The sequence below is a fragment of the Rousettus aegyptiacus genome, unplaced genomic scaffold (assembly GCF_014176215.1).
Source record: "Rousettus aegyptiacus isolate mRouAeg1 unplaced genomic scaffold, mRouAeg1.p scaffold_m13_p_9, whole genome shotgun sequence".
In the NCBI taxonomy this organism is placed as follows: domain Eukaryota; kingdom Metazoa; phylum Chordata; class Mammalia; order Chiroptera; family Pteropodidae; genus Rousettus; species Rousettus aegyptiacus.
Window position 1 is genome coordinate 35,372,207 of NW_023416312.1, and position 23,987 is coordinate 35,396,193.

Here is a 23,987-nt window from a genome sequence, read left to right on the forward strand (position 1 = left end):
TATCTCCATAGTTCTATTCAGTTCTTTTTGAGGGTTTCAATCTCCTTGCTAAAGATCTCATTCTGCTCATTTAGATATTTTTTTCCGTTCCTTGAATTGTTTAATTTCAGATCTCACTGAGTTTTTTTCAGAAATACCATCCTGAATTCTCTGTCATTTAAGTCACATATTTCTATGTTTGTAAGCTTATTTTCTGGGGAATTTTATCTTTCTTTCTGAGATACCTTGTCACTTTGGTTGTTCATGGTATTTAATGGACTATTTCTTCACCTGGGCATTAATTGAAGTATATTCTGATTTTTTTTTCCAGAAGAAAGTTTTATCACAAAGGTTTCTCTTTAGCCTGTTGCAAAGAAGGCATTTTTCTTTTGGTTTCCAGTATATCGCATCTAAGCCTCTTGAATCCCTGCTTTATATAAAGCCTCAATAATGCTTTTTTTCCCTTATAAATTTTTAATCACACTCCCTACCCTCAGTCTCAGTTATGTCAGTGTTAGTGACAGCTTTGGCAGTGTGTGCTCAGATTCCCCTGGGGCTCCATGGTGTTCGGTCTCAGAGTATATGTGGGGAGGGCTCTTCTGGGTTGGGGGATGCTGCCTATGGCTTAGACTTGCGTTTTGCAACTGTAGCTGGTAACAATTAACTGTTGTTTCTCTGCTGTCCCCATTTATTTGCTTTCTGCCCTGATGACTGGGTCTTGCCGCCAGCCACATGGAGCTCACAGCTGTCCCAGGTAGGGCTGTTCAGGGAACTCGTCACACCTTCTCCCCTCACCCTCCTCCACAAGGAGCTCTGGCTGTAAGAGGCAGCTTTATATTTCCCAGTCCATTGCCTGACACCCAGATTTCTGACGTGTGGTAGCTCCTATGCACAGATCCCACACTCAGACGTGCTGGTGTGCAGTTTAGGTTTTTTTTTTAGTTGAATTTTAGATTTTCAGCTTATTGCTGTTTCAAGGGGAGAGATCTGGTGATGTCCCTTCACTCTGCCATGCTTCTGATGTCACTCTCATGTTTTTATTTCTTTCTCTTCTGCTACCTGGGTCATTTCTAGATTTTATCTTCAAACTTATTCATTCCTCCATGTGGTCTGCTGTGTTTCCCATGCTCTCTAATGCATTCTTCATCTCATTTATTGAGTTCTTCAGCTCCAGAATTTCTATTTTTTTAATAGTTTCCATCTCTTTGGCAAAGTAAATTTGTTTATTGACTTTATACCTGCAGTCATTGAAATGCCTTTCTGCATTTTCTTTTTTCTTGTTAAGTTTTTTTTCATAACTGCAACCTTGAATTCTCTGTCATTTACACCAGTCTTCTGTATTTTGGAATTTACTTCCTTTAGACATTTTTTCCCTCTTTTTGAGCTACCTTGCTTCCTTGGTTATTTATGGAAATTGATGGATTGTGTCTCTACCTGGGCCTTTGAGGTACGGAACTCTTTTCTTTTTTAAGTACTGCTTTGCTGTTAACAATTCGGCAGGTTGATAAATAGAGATCTTTCTGTTTTTCACTTGATAGTGCTATAAGAAGTTTTAATTTTCTTTTACCTGCACTACTGGCACCTCTAAGATATTGGTAAGATGGCGTCACCTCACTCATGGGAAATGCCCCATTTCTCCATGGTGGTATACATACCCTCTGTGTCTGGATTCCCTTGATTTCAGAATACCACTACTGTGGTAGCATTTTCAGCAGATGGGGCTACAGCTGTGAGAATTCCTGGTCTTCGCCCTTGTAACCAGAGGCTTCCAGCCATGCCATGCAATCTGACATATGTCTGCTGACTCTACTGGATTCTGCCTCTGCTAGGTTCTTCTGTGAGGGAGGGGCTTGAAAGGGGCAAGTAGAGTTGGGTTCATGAGTCTGCCTCTTTATTTCCTTACTAGTAATGAAGGTTATTGTTCCATGGCTGCCACACTTCTGTGCTGCATCTTTGCCTCTATCACTGGGTTTAGCTGCAATAGACAGTGTCTACTTAGGCCAGTATGTTGCTTCTGCCCCTCTGACCCTCTGGACTGCTCTGTGAAGGTTAGGAGCCCAAATCCTCTACTCTTTCTTTATCAACTGTGGCTATAATGGGTACTGGAATATGTATGTGGCTTCCATCTCTGTCCTACCCTCCCATCATTCCTCACCTGTTTGTTCTGATACACCCACTTTCAGACATCTCAATACATGGATCCACCAGATGTGTTTCTGTTTTGAGCAGGGGATCCTTTGTTGAAATAAAGTCATCTGACTTGTTGTTACTTTAAGAAGAGAAACAAAATGGTCTCTCACTCTGCCATGATGCTAATGTCACTACCACATCTTTAAGTGTGCTTTTCCTTATATAAGTGTGCATAGATGTTCTTACTCAATTGAAACATCCTGGTGGACTACTGAGAACTGAAATGGACTAAGAGTGATGGTACCAAAATGGCATCATAGGAGATACCATCATAGGATATACCATACTAGTCTCCATCTCCCCACAAAGATAAAGAATTAGATACCTGTCCATGAATAAAACAGCTCTGGAAGAGATCTGGAGTCCATTTAAGAAACTCCAGGAATGCAGTGGAACAAAAAACTGGAGAATGGTCTCATAAAAATGGAAGGAAAGCAGCTTGATTTTGCCTGCATCATCCCATCTCCCTGGCCAGCACTGCTCAGTGCCAAGAGGTAACTCCCCAGATAGAAAGAGTGCCCTTTACTGGGAAAGGGAGAGGTAACAAGTGACCAATTTCCACAGATTTGGAGGGCAATGTACAAAATACCCACTTCAGTTTCACCCCACGCAGAGACCAGGAAAGGTGAGATGTATAGAGAAGGGTAAGAACAAGAAAGAAAATCAGAGGCTACCAATATTAACAACACAGTAGTTGCAGATAACCCCAGCAACTTTCTACATTAATGAAACCAATGGCCAGTACAACCACCATGGATGCTCTGCAGATTTTACTGGATTTTTGCACCACTGATGTTTGCACTAGCAGATACCAGCTACCTGAGTCACTCCTGGCCCTTTCCTCCATCTACCAGAGCTGGAATCCACACTGACAGCCAACCCAGGCCTTTGCAGCTATGCAAGGTCAAGACTACCACCTAGATCTCCGAAAATGTCTCTCACTGACATGCATACACTTAGAGGTAGCCCCTCTAGCTGTGCGCCTACCTGGCTCCCAACACTGACCTCCACTGCCATGTACCCATGGTAAGACCTAGCACTCCCAGTAGACTGAGCTGACATCTAGTGTTCTGGCAGCTCTGTTTGCACCCACAGTTGTACCCAGCCCTTGCATCCTGTCCTGGCTCCCACCACTATGTGTGTGTGTGTCTAACTGGCCCTTGCCACTACAAAGACACCTGTAGCTGGCTCTACATTCAATTGTGCATACCATCAGCTCTGGCAACCACTGCTGCCTCATGTGGTCTTAGGCACTGGACCTGGAGGTGCCACATATCCCTGAGCTTGGCACCCTGCACCACTTGACCTGGATTCATAGCTTGTTCCAGTTTGCTCCTACCTTCAGGTAAAGGTCTTTCCTTACCAACCATACCAATGTCAGTCGACAAAGTCTGGAAGAGGTGACTGCTTCTTCAAATGTGCAGACACCTATGCTAGACTACAGGGATCAGGAAGAATCTGGGAAACATGACACCAGCAAAAAAAACCCAGGAAACTTCCTGTAACCAATCCCAAAGAAATGGATATTCACGCATTGCTTGATGAATGAATCAAAATAATTATTATAAAGATGCTCAGAGAACTGTTAAAGAACATAGATAAGCAATGTAAAAATTTGATACAAATGATACCAAAACGAAATAAGTTTGACAAAGAGATAGTAAACATGAAAAGAACAAAACAATAATTTTGCAGTCAAACAATGCAATGACTGAAGAATTCAATAGAGAGCTTCAGTAACAGACTTGACCAAACAGAAGACAGAATAAATGAGCTCAAAAACAGATGAACTGAAATTACCTAATCAGAGGAGGAAAAAGAACGAAAAATCATGATAAAATGGATTGATTCAGAATTACTCAAACTTGTCTAGAAACATTTTGTCACTTGCTACTGTTGTAGAGAGTGTTTAAGCATTTAACAGAGAATAGGAATAGATGAGGTTTCTGTCAACTCTGATTATATCATTAGGTGCAATCATGGAAAAGAGATGCTGTGGTGGGTGGTGTGAGTGAAGGCCATTTATATGTTGTGCATTTCCTATGAAGAATATTCAATACATTGTGTTTTGTCATTTATAAAAAATACCATGGATTAACAGAAAATAAGATAAATAAGTATTTTCTGAAAGACATTTTGATGAGCACTATTTAATTATTCATTGAATACACATTTATTACCACTAACTATATGCCAGACTCTGAAGTAGGTGCTGGAGTACTACATGAACAAAATATATTTTGTCTGTATTGCTTTGGAACTTATAGTCTAGTAGGCAGAGACAAGGAAAACAACAAAATACATAGAAAATTAATTAATAAAAACCAGGATAATACAAAACACAAAATGTATTATGAAGAAAATTAAGAGGTATTGGAAAAAATAATTAGAGGGGGTCACTTAGGGTGATCAAGTTTCTTTGAAGAGATTGCATTTGTGATGATATCTGAAAGATAAGAGTGAACCAACAAAGACAAAAGATAAGTGAATAATGATCCAGGAAGAGAAATAAGTTCAAGACCCCAAGGAGAGAATGAATTTGTCATGTTGGAAGATCTAAGCATGGTACAGTATAATGAACAAGAGGATGAGTAAGTGAAGAGATCTGAAAGATAGGCAGGGTCTTTTAAAGAATATGGATATTCAAACAAAATTTGTATCCTGTTATGAGGTCTTTTTTTTTTTAAGTATCACACATCGCCTTGAATAAGCCTATGTCCATATGTCCATTCATGGTCAGGCAAATGCACTTTTAGTTTGTGTGCTTGCTAAAACTGACCTGGATTTTGTTTTTTGAATTGGCCATCTTTTTTTTTAATTGACATTTAATATATTAGTTTCAGGTGTACAGCATAGTGGACTGTAAAGTACAACAGAGGAAATATTGTCGATAATATTATAATAACCTGGATTTTATTGAGAGATCTAGGAAAGCTATTGGGAAGCTTAAAACATTATTTGATTTATGTTTTAAGAAGATTCTTTAGGCTGCTGGGTGGGATTGAGACTGAAAGAAACAAGGATGGAGGCAGGGGAACCAGTTGTAAGGGAAGCCTACCAGTTCAGGAGTCTCTTTTTTTTCTAGCTTTGTTGAAATATAACTTACATATAGCATTGTATAAGTTTAAGGTATACAACATAATGATTTGATATATGTTTATATTGTGAAATGATTACCATAATAAGGTTAATTAACACATCCATCACCTTATATAGTTACTTTTTTTTGCATATGGCATGACAAGTTTTAAGATTTACCATCAATAACTTCCAAGTATATGATACAGTATTGTTAACTATTGTCACCATGCTGTATGTTACATCATCATAAATTAGTCATAACTTGAAGTGTATACCCTTTGACCACCTTCACCCATTTCCCCCTTAGCCCCAACACCTGGCAACCATTAATTTATTCTCTATTTCTATGATATCATTTTTTTTATAAATTCCACATATAAGTGAGATCATACAGTATTTGTCTTCCTCTGTCTGACATTTCACTTAGCATAGTGTCCTCATGGTCTATCTATGTTACTGCATATGAAAGGGTTTCCTTTTTTTGTGACTGAAATACACACACACACACACACAATATGGGAAAAGAGAATTCCAACATTTTCCAGAGACTTATTTGTGCTAGATTGGCTGTTTTATTAGTCTCCATTATAATTGTGGGCTAGTCTCCATTCAGAGATGCTGATGATCTGACAGCTGTAATGATAAAAAAACCAAAGGTATTCTAACTTTCTCTTTCTCTGTATGCTTCCATTCTCACTTTGCTTTGATTTCCCCTCAGTCCCATAGAAGTACCGTTTGAATTTTGTAGATTATTTTACTGTTACTCTCTTAACCATGACAAATATAGGGAACATTCTCCAATATTTTAATTTGACAAGATCTTGCTGCCACATTTTCTTATTCCTTTATACAGATATGTGTACAAGTCGTTTCTTTTTAACTTGTGACATTAAATGTGGTAGAGATTGCAATTTAAAAAACTGGTAAGCTCACTTGAAAATCTTACTTTTACTGGTTATTTTCTGTCCAAGAAGCTCTTTAGGAGGAATGTATTTTAGGAAACACTTTATCAATGTCTTTTCGCTATTGAAAAGTTTATTTCTTATAGCTTTATTGAAGTAAAACTTACATACCATAAAATTCACCCATTTTAAGCATATAGTCTGATGAGCTTGGGTAAAGGTAGTTACCAACCAACAAAGACAGATTTTAGAACACTTTTATTATTGTAAAACTTTCCATGGGGGAGTCCACAGGCCTTGTTTTTTGTTTTTTGTTTTTTTTTTGTTTTACTCTTTTCAGAGGAATCCTACCTGCATTCATAGAAACAACCTGAGTATGTATTATTATAAAGCATATGCTTAGGTTTAGCTGACATAGCTTCACTGTGACATTTGCTTTAGTTCTATATTTTGTCTCATAGTTTTATAGTGGAAATAGTCAAGAAAACAAATACTAGCATTTAAATATTATAGGTTCCAGGTGATTAACACCTTCATTATGGTTGTAATGAAGCTACAAATAAAGCAATGGTATATCTACTGATACAATGAATGGGATGACAGAAGGAATGTTTGACTTGTCTTGAAAAATTGGATTTGGGTAGGCTGCAGATTGGAATACTGTAGACAGATGACACTTTATGAATAAAAATATAGAATAATAAAATAACTTAACCTGCTTCAAGGACTTGTAAGCAGGTCCCCAAGGGTGGGACATAGATGGCAAGAGAGAGAAGGGGTGAAATATAGGAAGGAGAACGAATTACAGAGGACTGTGTATGTTTTAATTGGGAGTTTTTATCTTTAAAGGTAGTAGACAGTCATTGATGAGTTCAAAGCAATTGGTATGTCTAACTTTAATAAGATTAGGCTTTATGGAACAGCAATATGGAAGCTGGATGGGAAGAACTGAGGATGTCATCAGGAAGATTAGTTAGGAAATCATTGCTGTGGTCCAGGAAGAGATGGCTTCTAAATGAGAGCAGCAGCGGTAGAAGAGGAGAAGAGTTGGGTTTGAGAAATATATTGAAATTGATTCAACAGGATTTGATGAGATTGGACATGGAAGATGAAGGAAAGTAAAGTTAAGAATGACTCTTAGATTTTCGACTGTGTGGATATGGCAGTCATTCACTGAGATGGGGACACCATGAAAAAGTTGGCTCTGTGATGTGTCTGAGGCAATATTCATCAGTTGAGAAATAGTAGATGCCAACAGAAGTGGTAACTCATAGCTTTGGGGAGTGCCAGGGAAGAAAGGATTCTAAGGTGAAAGTAAGTGTACCACTGAAATAGCTAATTGGAGGCCAGGAGGGAGGCAAGTGAACCTTCTATTGGGCTGATGAATTTTGAGAACTGAGATGTGCTGAGGGACTGGAAATCAGTATAAGTAGTAAAAGCTGGTTCAGTGGGAAAGGTCAAGAAGCAGAAGGATAGGATCATGTAGTAAGAACAGTTTCCATGAATGAAAAGAGAAACTAGCATTTGTTAAGTCCTTTGTTATGTCAGGTGCCACCTGTGTTATCTGAATAACTCAAGACAGATATTAACTTCTCTGAGCCTAGGTAATAAATATCTTAAGTGTGAGCACAATCAGATCACCCACCCATTGGTAACCACTAGTCTATTGTCCATGTATCTCTGTGTGTTTGTCCTGTTAATTTCTTCATTTAAGGTTTATATCACACATATAAGTGATATCATGTGATTTTCAGCTTTTTCTGTCTGGCTTATTTCGCTTAGCATGATTATCTTGAGGTCCATCCATGTCGTTGGAAATGGCAGTATTTCATTTCTTCTTTTGTCTGAGTAATATTCCATTGTACCACTACTTCTTTAGCCAATCATCTATAGTAGAACACTTCGGTTGCTTCCATGTCGTGGACACTATTAATAATGCTGCTATGGGCATCAGTGTGCAAATATATTTTTGGATATGGATTTCCAAGACTTTGGGGTAAATACCCAGTAGAGAGATTGTTGGGGTCATATGGTAGATCAATTCTTAGTTTTTTTGAGGAAACCCCTTATCGTTTTCCATAGTGGCTGTATTGATTTGCAGTCCCACCAGCAGTGTATGGGGGTTCTTTTTTCTCCGCATCCTCTCCAGCATTTCTTATAACTTGTCCTGTTGATGAAAGCTATTCTAACAGGTGTCAGATGCTATCTCATTATGGTTTTGATGTGCATTTCCCTAATATCTAGCAATGTTGAGCATCTTTTCATATATTTGTTGGCTATTTGTATGTCCTCTAGGGAGAAGTGTCTGTTCAGGTCCTCTGCCCATTTTTTGATTAGATAACGTTTGTCGTTGTTGTTGTTGTTGTTGTTGTCGAGTTGTATGAATTCTTTGTATATTTTGGATATTAGGCCCTGATTGGAGGCATTGCTTGCAAATTTATTTTCCTATTAGAATGATTGTCTCTTTACCTTGTTGACTAATTCATTTGCTGAGCAGAAGCTTTTTAGTTTGATGTAGTCCCATTCACTTATTTTTGCTTTTGCTTCCCTTGCCTTTGAGGTCAAATTCATAAAATCCTCCTAAGTCCCAAATCCTTGAGTTTAGTTCCTATTTTTCTTCTATTCATTTTATTGCTTCAGGTCTTATATTCAGGTCCTTAATCCATTTTGAGTTAACTTTGGCATGTGGCGATAAACAACAATCTAGTTTTATTCTTTCGCAGGTGGCTTTCCAGATTTCCCAGCACCATTTATTGAAGAGACTTTCCTTTCTGCACTGTATGTTTTTGGCTTTTTTTTGTTGAAAATTATTTGTCCATATCAATATGGGTTAACTTCTGGACTCTTGATTCTGTTCCACTGGTCCTTGTGTCTGTTTTGCTGCTAATACTATGCCGTTTTGATTACTGTGACTTTGTAGTATAATTTGAAGTCAGGCAGAGTGATGCCTCCAGCCTTGTTCATTTTTCTAAGGATGGCTTTGGCAATGTGGGATTTTTTGTGTGTCCATACAAATCTGATAATTTTTTGTTCTATTTCTTTAAAAAATTCTGATGGGATTTTGATGGGGATTGCATTAAATCTGCATAATTCTTTAGGTACTATGGTCATTTTAACTATGTTGATTCTTTTGATCCAAGAACATGGAATATCTGCATTTTTTGTATCTTCTTTGATTTCTTTAATAGAGTCTTGTAGTTTTCATTATATAGGTCCTTCACGTGTTTTGTTAAATTTATTCCTAGATATTTTATTCTTTTTGTTGCAATTGCAAATGGAATTATTTTCCTATTTTTTTTTCTGGCACTTCATTGAATATAGGAACGCTATGGATTTTTGAATATTGATTTTGTATCCAGAGACTTTACTATATTTGTTTACTGTTTCTAGTAGTGTTCTTGTGAAGTCTTTAGGATGTTCTATATAGAGAATCAAGTCATCCACAAGTAGTGACAGTTTGACTTCATTTCATATTTGTATGCATTTTATATCTTTCCCTTTTTTGATTGCACTTGCTAGGACCTCCAATGTTATATTGAATAAGAGTGGCGATAGTGGACAGCCTTGCCTTATTCCTGATCTTAGAAGGAAGGTTTTTAGTTTTTCACCATTAAGTATACTGTTGGCTGAGGGTTTGTCATGTATGGCCTTTATTATGTTAAGACTCATTCCGTCTATACCGATTTTGTTAAGTATTTTGATCCAAAATGGATGCTGTATCTTGTCGAAGGCTTTTTCTGCATCTATTGATATGATCATATGATTCTTATTTTTTAATTTGTTTATGAGTTGTATCACATTAATCGATTTCCATATGTTGAACCATGCTTGCACCCCGGGGATGAAGCCCACTGTATCATTAATAATCTTTTTAATATATTGCTGTATTCATTTTGTTACTATCATTTTTAGGGTTTTTGCATCTGTGTTCATAGGAGATATTGATCTGTAGATTTCTTTTTTCTTTGTTATCTTTACTGGGTTTTGTTATCAGGGTAATATTCACCTCATAAAATTAGTTAGGAAGTCTTACTTCCACTTCAATTTTTTGGAAGAGTTTGAGGAGAATAGCTATTAAATCTTCTTTGAATGTTTGGTAGAATTTACTGGTGAAGCCAACTGGTCCTAGACTTTTACTTTTTGTTAGGTGTTTGATGATTGTTTCAATGTCTATACTGCTGATCAATCTATTTAGATTTTCCATTTCTTCTTGATTCAGTCTAGGAAGGTTGCATTTTTCTAAGTATTGTTCTATTTCATCTAGGTTATTAAATTTGGTATTATATACTTTTTCATAGCATTCTTGTATGATCCTTTGTATTTCTGTGATGTCAGTTATAATTTCTCCTCTTTCATCCTTGATTTTGTTTATTTGTGTCCTTTCTCTTTTTTCTTTAATGAGTCTAGCTAAGGATTTCTTAATTTTATTAACTTTCTCAAAGAACAGTTCCTTTGTTGCATTAATTTTTTCTGTTTTTTTTTTCAGTTTCATTTATTTCTGCTCTAATTTTGACTAATTCTTTCCTTCTGCTGATTTTAGGCTTCATTTGTTCTTGCTTTTCTTTTTTTTTTTTTAAGGAGAAGAATTCTGTCGTTAATTTGGCGTCCTTCTTGTTTTTGGAGATAGGCCTGAAATGATATGAACTTTCTCCTTATAACTGCTTTTGCCTTGTCTCAAAAGTTTTGATATGTTGTACTATCATTATCATTTCATTTCTATGTATCTCTTGACCTCTCTTTTTATTTCTTCTCTGACCCAGTTATTCTTCAGTAGTATGTTGTTTAATCTTCATGTACTTGTGGTTCTTCCTGATTTCTTTTTGCAGTTGATCTCTAGGTTCAAAGCGTTATGGTCAGAGAATATGGTTGGTGTGATTTCAACCCTCCTATATTTTTTCAGGTTAATCTGTGTTCCAGTATGTGGTCAGTCCTTGAGAATGTTCCATGTGCAGTAGAGAGGAATGTATAAGCAGCTGTTTTGGGATGGAAGGTTCTGTAAATGTCAATTATGTCCAGTTGGACTAATGTGTCATTTAAGGATTTTATTTCCTTATTTATTTCCTGTTTGGGCAATCTGTCCATATCCGACAGTGGGGTATTTAGGTCCCCTACTACAATAGTGTTTTGGTCTGTTTCTCCCTTTAGTTCTGTTAGTAATTGCTTTACATATTTTGGTGCTCCTTGATTGGGAGCATAGGTATTAACAAATGTTATGTCTTCTTGGCGCATGATTTCCTTTATGATTATGAAGTGTCCCTCAATATATTTCTTTACCTTTTTAATTTTAAAGTCTACTTCATCTGATATTAGTACCACTATTTCCACTTTTCTCTGAATGCCATTTCCTTGAAATATCATTTTCCACCATTTCACTTTGAGTCTATATTTGTATCTCCTGGAGGCACCATATGATCGAGTTTGCTTTTGATCTATTCTGCAACTCTGTGACATTTTATTGACGAGTTCAGTCCATTTATATTTAATGTGATTATTGAACTATGAGATCTTCTTATAGCCATTTCATTTTTTGCCTTCTGGGAGCTTGTTTTCATTGCTTCCTTGTCCTTGTGTTTCTCTTTTCTTTATTTTGGTTTGCTTTTGTGGGTTTTCCCTCTGGTCTTTCTTGTTTTATGTTATATACTTCAGTTCTGAATCTTTGGTGTGTGATTACCATCACGAATATGTAAAGGACAGTTTTATATATATATGTATATATACACACACACATACACATATATATACACACACATATATGCCTATATGTATATATACACACGCACATAAACACACACATACATGTATATACACATACATGTATATATATGTGTGTGTATATATTTTGTGTGTATATATATGCACATACATACACGCATACATACATACAGTTGTCCATTTTCTTCTGTGCGTGATTTATCTCCATTCCCCTTTGCGAATTTGGATCTTGAATCATTCCCTTTTCAGTCATTATTGTCTCAATTTGTGTCTATGTATGCTGAGCATTCATTACTATCTCGTTATAACAATTCTCTTCTTATTATTCAAGGTTATAATGCCCTGTTCTTAGTAAGGGTTGCACTCCTCTGCTTCTATTTGTCTGATAGTCACCTTACTCCTAGTTATGTTTTTTTTTGGTTATTTTCTTTTAGATGATCTTACTCCTTTCAGTATTTCCTGTAGTGCAGGCCATGTTGTGGAGAATTCCCTCAATTTTTGTATGTCTGGAATGGTCTTTATTTATCCTTCATATCTAAAGGAGAGCTTAGCTGGATACATTATTTTAGGCTGGTATTATCTTTCACTTAATACTTTGAATATTTGATTCCACTCCTTCCAGGCTTATAAAGTGTGTGCTGCGAAGTCCAACGATAGTCTAATGGATTTTCTTACATAGGTTACCGTTTTCTTCTCCCTAGTTACTTTGAGAATTCCATCTTTGTCGTTGATTTTTGATAACTTTAATACAATGTGCCTCGGAGAAGGCCTTTTTGGGGTGAGATAATTGGGAGTTCTCTTGACTTCTCGAATTACAAGCTGCAGCTCATTCTCTAGATTTGGGAAATTTTTATCAAGTATTTGCCTGAAAATACTTTCTAATCCCTGCTCCTTTTCTTCTCCTTTCAGAATGCTCATTATTCTTACATTTCCTGTCCTGATAATATCTGCTAGTTCTTGTATTTCTCTTTCATTATTTTTCATACTTCAGTTTCTCTTTTCATCCTTCTGATTTACTTCTAGATTTCTATCTTTGATATCACTGATCCTTTCCTCCATTAGGTCGACTTTATTTCCCAAGCTTGCTCTTTCATTTTTCAACTGTTGCACTTTTTTTTTAATCTCCAGAAGTTCTCTTTGGTTCTATTTTTTTTAAATGAATTTATTTATTTAAATTAGTTTCAAGTAAACAGTACATTGGTTAGACTTCTATAATTTTCATAAAATGATCCCCCCAATTGCTCCCTCCCTCCCCTTGCCCTCTACTTAGCCATCATATTAATGGTAACTGTATTTCCCCTTCCATGCTCCCCCTGCCCAACTATCAACTAATAATATGTACATCTTTAACCCTTCATCCCATTCCCCAGCCTTCCAACACTCATCTCCTCTGTCTGTCACCAAATGAATTTTCCACTATATTTGTGAGTCTGTTTTTGATTTTGTGAGTTTGTTCTTTTTGTTCCTTAGATATAATATATAAGTGAAATCCTATGGTATCTATCTTTCTTTGTCTGACTTATTTCACTCAGCATGATAACTTCGGGTCCATTCATGTCATTGCAAATGGTAGGATTTCATTTTTTAATGGCTGAGTTATATTCCAACGTATATGTGAACCATAATTTCTTTATCCCATTGTCCATTGTTGGGCATTTAGGTTCCTTCCACATCTTGGCTATTGTAAATTTTGCTGCCATGAATATTGGAGTACATAGATCTTTATGAATTATTGTTTTGGTATTCTTTGGATAAATACCCAAAAGTGAAATTTTTGGATGAAAAAGTATATCCATTTTCAAGTTTTTGAGAAACTTCCATATTCACCCTCTGCAGCTGTACCAATTTGCAATCCTGCCAACAATGTACGAGGGTTCCCTTTACTCCCCATCCTCGCCAACACTTGCTGTTTTTTTGATTTATTGATGATAGCCAATCTGACAGGTTTGAGGTGATATCTCATTGTAGTTTTAATTGGCGTTTCTCTGATGATTAGTGACCTTGAGCATCTTTTCATGTTTGTTAGCCATCTGTATTTTCTCTTTGGAGAAGTATCTGTTTAGGTCATCTGCCCATTTTTTAATTGGGTTGTTTTTGTTTTTTATTGTTGAGTTGTATAAGTTCTTTATACATTTTGGATATTAACCCCTTATCAGATGTATCATTAGTGAATATCTTAAAAATATGAAACACTTCACAAATTTGTGTATCGTCCGAGCGCAGGGGCCATGCTAATCTTCTCTGTATCATTCCAATTTTAGTATGCGTGCTGCCAAAGCGAGCACCTATTCTGTTCTTTTTAAGGGTTTCAGTCTCCTTGCTAAAGTTCTCATTGTGCTCATCTAGTTGTTTGCTCAATTCCTGAAATTGTTTATATGACTCGTTTTAAACTCACTGAGTTTTTTCACAAGTACCATCCTGAATTATCTGTCATTTAAGTCACATTTTTTATGTCTGTAAGCTTATTTTCTGGATATTTTTCTTTTTCTTTCTGAGATGATTTTTTACCTTGGTTATTCATGGTGTTTAATGGACTATTTCTGTACTTGGGCGTTAATGGAAATGCATTTTGCTTTTTTTTTTCCAGAAAGAATATTTATTATATAAAAGTCTCTCTTAATCTTGTTGCAAAGAAGGCGCTTTTCTTTTGGTTTCCAGTAGGTGGTGTCTAAGCCTCTTGGATCCCTGCTTTATGTAAAATCTTAGTAATGCCTCTTTATTTTCTTGTAGATATCTAATTATGTTCTCTGCCCTTAGTCTCAGTCCCTGTCAGTGTTAGCAACAGTTTCAATACCGTTTGCTCTGATTCGCTGGGGGCTTTGCATTTTTCATTCTCGGAGGACATGTGGGGATCAGTCCTCTTTGTTGGGTATTGGGGGCTCTGGCTCAGCCTCAGTTTTGCAACTGTGGCTGATAAAAATCAACTCTGCTGTCCCACTTCTCTGCTTTCTGCCCTGATGGTTGGGCCTTGCTGCTGGCTGCATGGAACTCACAGCTGTCCAAGGCAATGCTGTTCAGGAAACTTCCCACAACTTCTCCCACCGCTACCCTCATAGGGAGCTCAGGTGACTGAGAGAGGCAGCTTCCCTATTTATCACAGTCAGTGTGTTCTTACCTGTGATACTTCTTATGTGCAGATCCCGTGCTCAGACATGCTGGTGTGCAGTTTGGGTGTTATTTGTTAAATTTTAGATGTTCAGCTTATTGTTGTTTCAAAGGGAGTGATCTGGAGATGTCTCTCACTCTGCCATGTTTCTCCAGACTTCTTCATACTTTGTTGTCCAATCATCTGCTGATGGGCATTTAGGTCGCTTTCATATCTTTTTGAGTACTGTAAATTTTGCTGCCACGAATATTGGGGTGCATAGAACTTTACAAATTATTGTTTTGGCTTTCTTTTAACAAATACCCAGAAGTAAAATTGTTGGGTCAAAAGATATATCCATTTTTAATTTTTTGAGAAACCTCCAGGCTGTTTTCCATAGCAGCTGTACCAATTTGCTATCCCACCAAAGATGTATGAGGGTTCCCTTTTCTCTGCATCTTCACCAACACTAGTTGATCTTTGATTTATTGATGATAGTCATTCGGACAGGTGTGAGGTGACATCTTATTATGGTTTTAAGTTGCATTTCTCTGATGACTGACTAGTGAACTTGAGCATCTTTTCATGGCTATTGGCCATCTGTATTTCCACTTTTGAGAAGTATCTGTCCAGATCTTCTACCCATGTTTTTAATTGGATTGTTTGTTTGTTTGTTTGTCATTGAGTTGTATAAGTTCTTTACATATTTTGGATATTAAACTCTTTTCACATGTATCATTAGCAAATATCTTCTCCCAAACTGTTGGTTGTCTTTTTGTTTTGTTGATGGTTTCCTTTGATGTAGTCCCATTTGTTTATTTTTTTGTTTTGTTTCCCTTGCCCAAAGAGATATATCTGAAAAGAAATTCCTGTTAGTAATATCAGAGAGTTTACTGCCTATGCTTTCTTCTAGAAGTTTTATGGTTTTGGGTCTTGCATTTAAGTCTTTAATCCATTTTGAGTACATTTTTGTATATGGTGTAAGAAGGTGGTCCAGCTTCTTTTTTTGCATGTATCTGTTCAATTTTCCCAACACCATTTATAGAAGAGACTGTCTATTCCATTGTATATTCTTACCTCCTTTGTCATTTATTAAGTGGGAGTATAGGCATTGATTTGTTTCTGGGCTCTCTATTGTGTTCCATTGATCAATGTATCTGCTTTTATGCCAGTACCATGCTGTTTTGATTACTGTAGCCTTGTAATATAGTTTGATATCAGGTAATGTGATACCTTCAACTTTGTTCTTCTTTTTCAAGATTGCCTTGGGTATTCAGGTTTTTTTATGGCTCCGTATAAATATTAAAATTATTTGTTCTAGCTATCTGGCAAATGTCATTGGTATTTTGATACGGATTGCATTGAATCTATAGATTGTTTTTGTTATTATGTCCATTTTAACGATGTTTATTCTTCCTACCCATGAACACTGTATATGCTTCCATTTATTTGTATTTTCTTCAATTTACTTTTTCAATGACTTATAATTTTCTGAAAACAGGTCTTTTACCTCCTTGGTTAATTTGATTCCCAGGTATTTTATAGTTTTCAATACAAGTGTAAATGAAATTGTTTTCTTAATTTGTCTTTCTGAAAAAAATAAAAAGCTGTTATTATTTTTTAAATCTTTGTCACTTTCCTCTCTCCCCATCAGAGGTCATGAATTCCAATGCTTTTGGGGCCATTCATTCACTTTTGTGAGGTAAATGAGTGAAGTAGGCAGGCAAATACATTATTCATCTAAAGGAGATAACTTATTCTTGTCTCACAGGGATGAAATTCTAGCATTCCCAGATCTTATTTTTTAAGTTAATATGGAAATCTATATTATTGTATATAAATAACTCCAAATATGGATACTCATTATTATTTTAAAAAATATTTGGAGAAAAAAAGCAAAACAAAAACAACAACAAAAACAACAACAACAAAAAAACAACAACCTAAAATTACAAAACTACTTTCTGGCTAACGGGCCTCCAGCTTTTAGCCTCTGACTGAATGAAATCCAGATTTCTTAAACTTGAATTTGATATCTTATTTTTTTTTAGAAAACATTGTTTTCTTCTCTCATTGTGGTATCAATCAATCTTCTTGGTTGCAGATCATTGAAACCAGTCTGTTTGACTTTAGCAGATGAAGAATTTTTAGAAGGGGTACAGAGTAACTGGTAGAATTATTAGGGATCCCGGGGAATCAAATTTATAAAACAAGCAAAAACGAAGCACTATGGCCATAATTGCACTATATGAGCCATCTGACATAGATACTGATGTTGCGACCACAGATACTGAATGCCACAGCTGGCACCAATGCCATCTCTGTCAATGGCCCTTGCCATTGGGATTATCACAACTGCTATTTCTTGAAAAATATACACTTTTTTCTTTTTGTTTCATTGCATCATCTACTCCAGAATCAAATGTCCTGGGCAGGAGAAACCATGTGGTTAGCTAGATTCAGGTTATGTGCCCATCCATCATGCTTTAGCAGCCTGAGGATGGATTAAAGTAAGTATCTGCATCTGTGCCCATCCTTTCTTCATTCCCTCCTGTCATGATGGAAGAAGAGGTTCTTCTTTGTATGGCCAATCATCTAGTTGTGCATTAGATCCTACTCACTCCTGCCTTCTTAGAAACCTTACTTTTTCTTTCTTTTATATCTTCAACCTCTCTGTCTCTATAGAAGCTTCTTTATTGGTAAATAAATATGCTGTAATATCTCCCTTCTTAAAAAAATTAAACTACCCCTCTCCGCTTTAGCAAACAAGTAAATCCATACATTCTCTTCAGCCACATTTCTTAAAAAAGTTGTATACATTCACTGGGTATTATCTCAGCTCTCATTTACTCAACCTACCAATCTTACTTCAGCTCCCAGCACTCTACCAAAACTGTCTTTGTAGAGGTTATCAGTGACTTTCTTTTTACTCAGTGGACACATGTCAGTGCTCTCTGTCTATTTCTAAGTACAATTTGATGGGGTTCATTACTCTTTCCTTCTTAAAACATTAACTAGTGTCCTTAATAGCTGCCTCAATTATATTCTTGCAACTCATTATCCTCATAATAGTCAATATGATCTTTTCGAATTAGACTTCATTATTAACCAATGTCACCCCATTAAATTTAATTAAAAAAATAAAGAAAACATATTAGACATCAGATCATTTCACCCCTGAATGAGAATCTTTCTTCAAAAGCTTTCCATTGCTCTTGGAATGAAGTTCAGAATTTTTACAAAGGCCTATCTAGAAAGCCCTGAATTTTCAAGGACAGAAAGGAAGGAGGGAGAGGTGAAACAGTTTTGGAAATCTATAAACAAATAATGGTTTTTCTTTTAATTATCCCTATCCCTCTAACATTACCTTGTATCACTCCTTCCTTACTCACTTTATTCCAGCCATATTGTTCCTCTTGTAATGGTTTGATGTTCTATGGTCCTTTTTACATCAAGGCCTTTGTACTTAACTGTTCTCTTTGCCTGGTATATTCTCTATCCAATGCTTCACCCCCTTTTTCTTAACTCCTACTCATCATTTTTTTTTAAACTCAAAGGTCATGTTTTCACTGACACTGTCTGTAACCCCTGAACTTGTTCAGGGCTCCCCATGTTTCATTCTCATTGCACTTCGTACTTCTCATTTTTAGCACATATAATATTTTAATTAATTAGTGTTAATTTTTAGGATCTACCTTCCCCGGTTAGACTTGCCTTCCCTGAAAGCAAGGACTATTTTTGTTTTATTTATCAAAATACTTAAAATTGTTTCTCCACATGGTTGACACTCAGAATATACTGGATGAATCAATTAATAGGTATCCCTAAAGCACTTATGGGTTTTGGTACAGAATAGATACTTAATAAATACCTGTTGAATGAATGAATGAGTGAATGCATAGATGAAGGTATGATGTTCTAAGTTGTTATACTAGTCCTATAAACTGTACCTTAGTCTAATAACTAACCTCAATCCTGTTTACTCCCATGACTTTGAAGGATCCATAAGGCTATCAGTCTAATTCGGAATGGCTTTCTTTTCAGATATCTAGTTTGTGCTTAGACCAATGGCATTCGAAAGAAAGAGAATGTTCTTTCTCTGTTTATTGGGAGAATATGAACACTTATGAAACAAAAAAGAACAATCTAAGATGTATATGATAAACAATATAAAAGCATGGCAGTGTGGTATCATTGAAAAAGTCCTGGACAAGAGGATTGAAGACCTCGTTTCTAATTAGACATGGTTGATTTTCATCTCTGGCATATTTTCTCATGCTCTTTTTTTTTTCACTCCTCTTCCTGGTAGCTGATTTTAACAACTTTATAAAACAGATTTATGTTTTGCTCTAATTTTGCTTATCATAGGCTTTTACTGTCTCTCCTTTTAACAATCTGTTTTAACCATTTTTTCCTTACTCTTTGTAGCCTGAAAATAATTCTTCATGACAGGACAAAAAAAATGAAGTAAAATGGAAGGTGAGGAACAACTTTCCCTATGTCTTTTATCAAATTTATACCACTAACCTTGTGAATTTTTTTCTACCCATTCCTTGCTTATTTTGCTCTGAATATAACCAAAGCATGGTTTTTCATTACCCATATTATTTTTTTGCATGCCTTGCGTGCATATTGGGCCTTATTCATTTATACTCCTTCGAATTATGGAGGGAGATCAGCTCCAGCTTCTTTTTACAGTAAATGGTAGAGGAAACTATCTGGAGCAGAGATAAAGAAAGAAGAGATAACGCCATTTGTAGAAAGAAAGTAATACTTATAGAGTAGTTGTAAAAGTTTAAATGTGTCAGTAAATGTCAAGTGTTTGGAATAAAGCTTATCACACAATAAATAATAAATGTTGGCTAGTACTCTTTGAATGGTAATTATCTTGGTGATTACATCAGTAAGGGTTCCAGCAGAAAAATAAATGCCACACTTATATTGAGTAATTCGAGGACAGTTTGATACTGGAACTACTTACAAAAATGAGAACAAGGGATAAGGAAACCACAAAGGATAATGTGATACTCTGGGAATAATAGTAGTATGTGCTATTAATATTCCTAGGCCTAAAGGGGTGCAAGTAGGAAGTGATTCCTGTAACTCAGAATGAGTAGCCACAGCTATTAGAGTGGGCCACTTGATAGGAGCTGTGATATTTGGTTGAAGGAAGTAGCCAGCTCACAAGCATCTTGCAGGGTAGAAGCTGGGAGAATAAATGTCTCAACCGCATTCTACTCTCTCCTTCCAAATTCTTGCTGGTACCTCTAGCTGGCTAAACCTCAACCAAAAGCAAGAGAAGAATGGAACCTGTTGATGAAGTACATATAAGTACATGTAAGTTAGCCTCCTGAGACACAAAACAGGGTGGAAACAGGTGAGGGGTGGATCTTGGATCTGGAAGACAAAACAAAATATACCACCATAATTATGACATAAGTATGGAAGGTATAATCTTTTAGGTATAGAAGATAAGCTGTAAGGATTTACGGTGTGATGAAAAAGTCACCTGTAGAAACATCTAGAGATTTCTGTGAGAAGATATATATTTAAATACACAAATAAAAGTCACCCACTTTGCCTCAGGGTTTAATTAATGACCCTAACCCAGAATGCAGCTCTGATGGAAGCTTGTATATATACCTATAAAGGTTATACTTATCTTTCTCTAGACATTTTTCAGTCATAATACCTCAGACATGTCTCTGAATTCTCTTTGTACCTTTTTAAAGCAGCAGCTATATTGCTGATATTTAATAAGAGATGACTCAGGAAGGAGGTATATAAAAGAGAGAAGGTTATTTCACCAGCTGGTCCTAGAAAAACAACATCAAGCTTAAATAGTCAACCTTGTACACCTCTCTTCCTCCACCACTATCTTTCCTACTATTCCACTCTTCTATCACCAAGGAATGGTAATAATAATAATGATAATGATTAAGAGGTAAATTGTGCTAGAAGACTTAAGAGAACTCTTGATTTGTTAGAAATCAAGGACAGTTTTATGAGGAAAATGAAATGTGAGCTAGGCTTTTCAAAATATGTAAAAACAGTATTTTTGTATTTTTGTATTTCCTTTTATTTTCTATATGATTTAAAAGATAAATTAATAAACAATAATTATACATCTATGTTAATGGGAACACAGTGGATAAACATGTACTTTTTCGCATGTATAAAGATTCCTTTGTTGCTGCTGTTGTTATTAATAGTACAACTTATATATTTTGAGAGGACACAAAATTAGTAGCATTTACAATATTTTAAGATAAACTACTTTTGAATGGGAACTTGGTCTCTAGTACTTTGAGGTTCACAAGACATATCTAGAAAATTTACTACTGTGAAAAATGAAGACGGCTGAAATAAAATCGGAGAAGGGACTGTGTGTGTATTGATTACTATCTGTCCTTCAAGCATTGGAAAAGATTTCATATTTTGTTTGTTTAAATATCATTAGGCACAGAAGCTTTTGCAGGACAACTTTGATGATATATGAATTTTGTCATTTTGCTAGCACTGACATGACTCTCAGGTCTACCACTCTTAGATCTATTAACCCATTTGTCATTTTTGTTATAACTCTTAAAAAGTGGAATACTTCTTACAAGACTGAGCTTCATATCCATTCTCTATTTCTAAGACTTTATATTTGGTTTTCATAAAATTTTCAAGACTCTTAAATTTTTGTTTGAGGTAAGAGCACTTAACATGAGATCTGCCCTTATGTTAATTGTGGCAGCATAATGTCCTCAGTGTTTACCCATGTTGTCACATATGGCAGGATTTCCTTATATTTTAAGGCTGAATACTGTTCCATGGCATGTATGTATATATATGAATTTTTTTATCCATTTATGTACACATGGATGTTTCAGATGGACTTTTAGATTGTTTCCACACCTTGGCTATTGTGACTATTACTGCAATGAATATGGGATCACATATATCTGTCATCCTGATAGTAATCCTTTTGGATAAATAACTAGAGGTGGCATTACTATATTATATGGTAGTTCTATATTTAAGTTTTTGCAGAATCTTCATACTCTTTTCTATACTGGCTACGTATAATTACATTCCCACCTTAGGGAATGAAGGGTTCCAGTTTCTCCATATCCTTGCCAAAACTTGTCTTTTTAAAAAACAATGGTCATTCTAACAGACGTAAGGTGATATCTCATTGTGCTTTTGATTTGCATTTTCCTGATCATTAGTTATGTTGAACATTGAGTACTTTTTTATATACCTGTTATTCATTTGTATGCCGCCTTTGGAGAAATATTCATTTAAGTGCTTTGCCCATTAATTTTTTTTTTTTGCTAATGAGTTGAAGCAATTTATTCCATATTTTGTATATTAACCCCTTATCAGATATGTGGCTTACACATATTTCTCCCATTCTCTATATTGCCTCTGTACTCTGTTAACCATTTTCTCTGCTGCGCAGAAGTTTTTTAGTTTGATATAGTCTCACTTGTCTAATTTTGCTTTTGTTTCTTGTGCTTTTGGTATCACATCCAAGAAATTATTTCCAAGACCAATGTCGTAAAGTTTTTCCCCTTAATTTTCTTCAAGGCATTTTGTAGTTTCAGGTATTACATTTAAGTCTTTAATTTTGAGTTGATTTTTGTTTATGGTGTAAGATAAGGGTTCAATTTAATTATTTTGCATATGGAAATCCAGTTTTCCCAGCATCATATGTTAAAGAGACTATCTTTTTCCCAGTGTGTATTTTGGGGGTCCTTGTTGAAGATTAGTTGACTGTATATGCGTGTGTTTATTCCTGTGGTCTCTATTCTATTCCATTATTATATATGTCTATTTTATGTTAGTACAATACATTTTTACAGTTTTTAAAAACAGCTATAGCAAGATTCACATACTATACAATTCATCCATTTTATGTGTACAGTTCAAGGTTTTTAAAAATATATATTCACAGATATGTATAGTTATCACCACAGTCAATTTTTGTACATTTTTATCACCTCAAATAGAAATCTTCTAACCTTAGCCATCACTTCACTACCTTCATCCACCACAGCCCTAAGAAACTACTTATGTACTTTCTGCCCTATAGATTTGTCTATTCTGTACATGCTATGTAAATGTAAACATATGGTCAGAAGCCCTACAAGCTAAATTTCACCCAATAACTATTTTGACTCTAAACAAGACCCTGGCACTGATAAACATCCTGTGGTGGTGAGATATTGAAACTTCTATTTAAAATAATTAATGGATAGCACTCTTTACCCAGGAGACAAAAAAATAAATCCCTGGAGACTTAATTAAATCCCCTCAAGAGATAACTTTGTTAAACTTAAGTGAGAGAGAGTAATGCTATGTGGGACTGATTACTATAGACGTTCTCCTTGAAAGTACCCTTACAACAGCCACCAAGAGAGTAGGGCACATTATATGACAATATGACTAATTCATCAAGAGTATATGACATTCAACAATTGTCCTACTAGCCACATATCCAAGAAAATTGAAAAAAAAATACATATCCACACAAAAATGTATACATGAACATTCACAGCAGCATTATTCATAATAGCCAAAAAGTAGAAACAACCCAAATATCCATCAAGTGGTAAATGCATTAACAGAATATTGTGTATCCATACCATAATAATATTATTTGGCCATAAAAAGGAAAGAAGTACTGATACATGCTACTTTAGAGATGAACCTTGATATCATGCTAACTGAAAGAAAAAAGTCACAAAAACTACTATACTGTTTTAGTTACTGTAGATTTGTAATATATTTCAAAATCAGGAAGTGTATTATCTCTAGCTTTGTTTTTCTTACTTAGAATTACTTTGGCTATTCGGGAATTTTGTTGTTCCACATGAATTTTTGGATTGTTTTTTTCTATTTATGTAAAAAATGCAATTGGGATTTGGATAGGGATTGCACTGAATATATAAATTGCTTTGTGTAGTATGGACATTTTAACAATATTAAGTCTTTCAATTCATGAACATGGGATGACTATTCATTTATTTTTGTCTTCTTTAATTTCT

General features: G+C 35.5%; 1 protein-coding gene and 1 non-coding gene across 14 annotated transcripts in view; one reads left to right on the top strand and one right to left on the bottom strand.

Annotated features, from left to right (window-relative positions):
* KLF8 (Kruppel like factor 8) overlaps positions 1-23,987 on the top strand; it is a 220,370-nt gene that overhangs the window by 30,095 nt on the left and 166,288 nt on the right. For 3 of the 13 annotated variants that reach the window (XM_036227277.1, XM_036227276.1, XM_036227268.1), the window contains exon 2: positions 19,378-19,428. The exons of 8 other annotated variants lie outside the window; for them this stretch is intronic. Coding sequence is in view for 2 of the 5 variants with exons in the window: in XM_036227268.1 (XP_036083161.1) it covers positions 19,422-19,428 (7 nt within the window). In the remaining 3 variants the exon portion in view is untranslated. Of the gene's footprint in view, positions 1-16,508; positions 19,429-23,987 lie in introns of those variants that run through there. 2 more of the 13 variants (XM_036227274.1, XM_036227269.1) reach the window with 1 other exon arrangement.
* On the bottom strand, positions 14,043-14,149 carry LOC118608117. Its single transcript, XR_004952918.1, has one exon. It is a non-coding gene; the product is annotated as a U6 spliceosomal RNA (small nuclear RNA).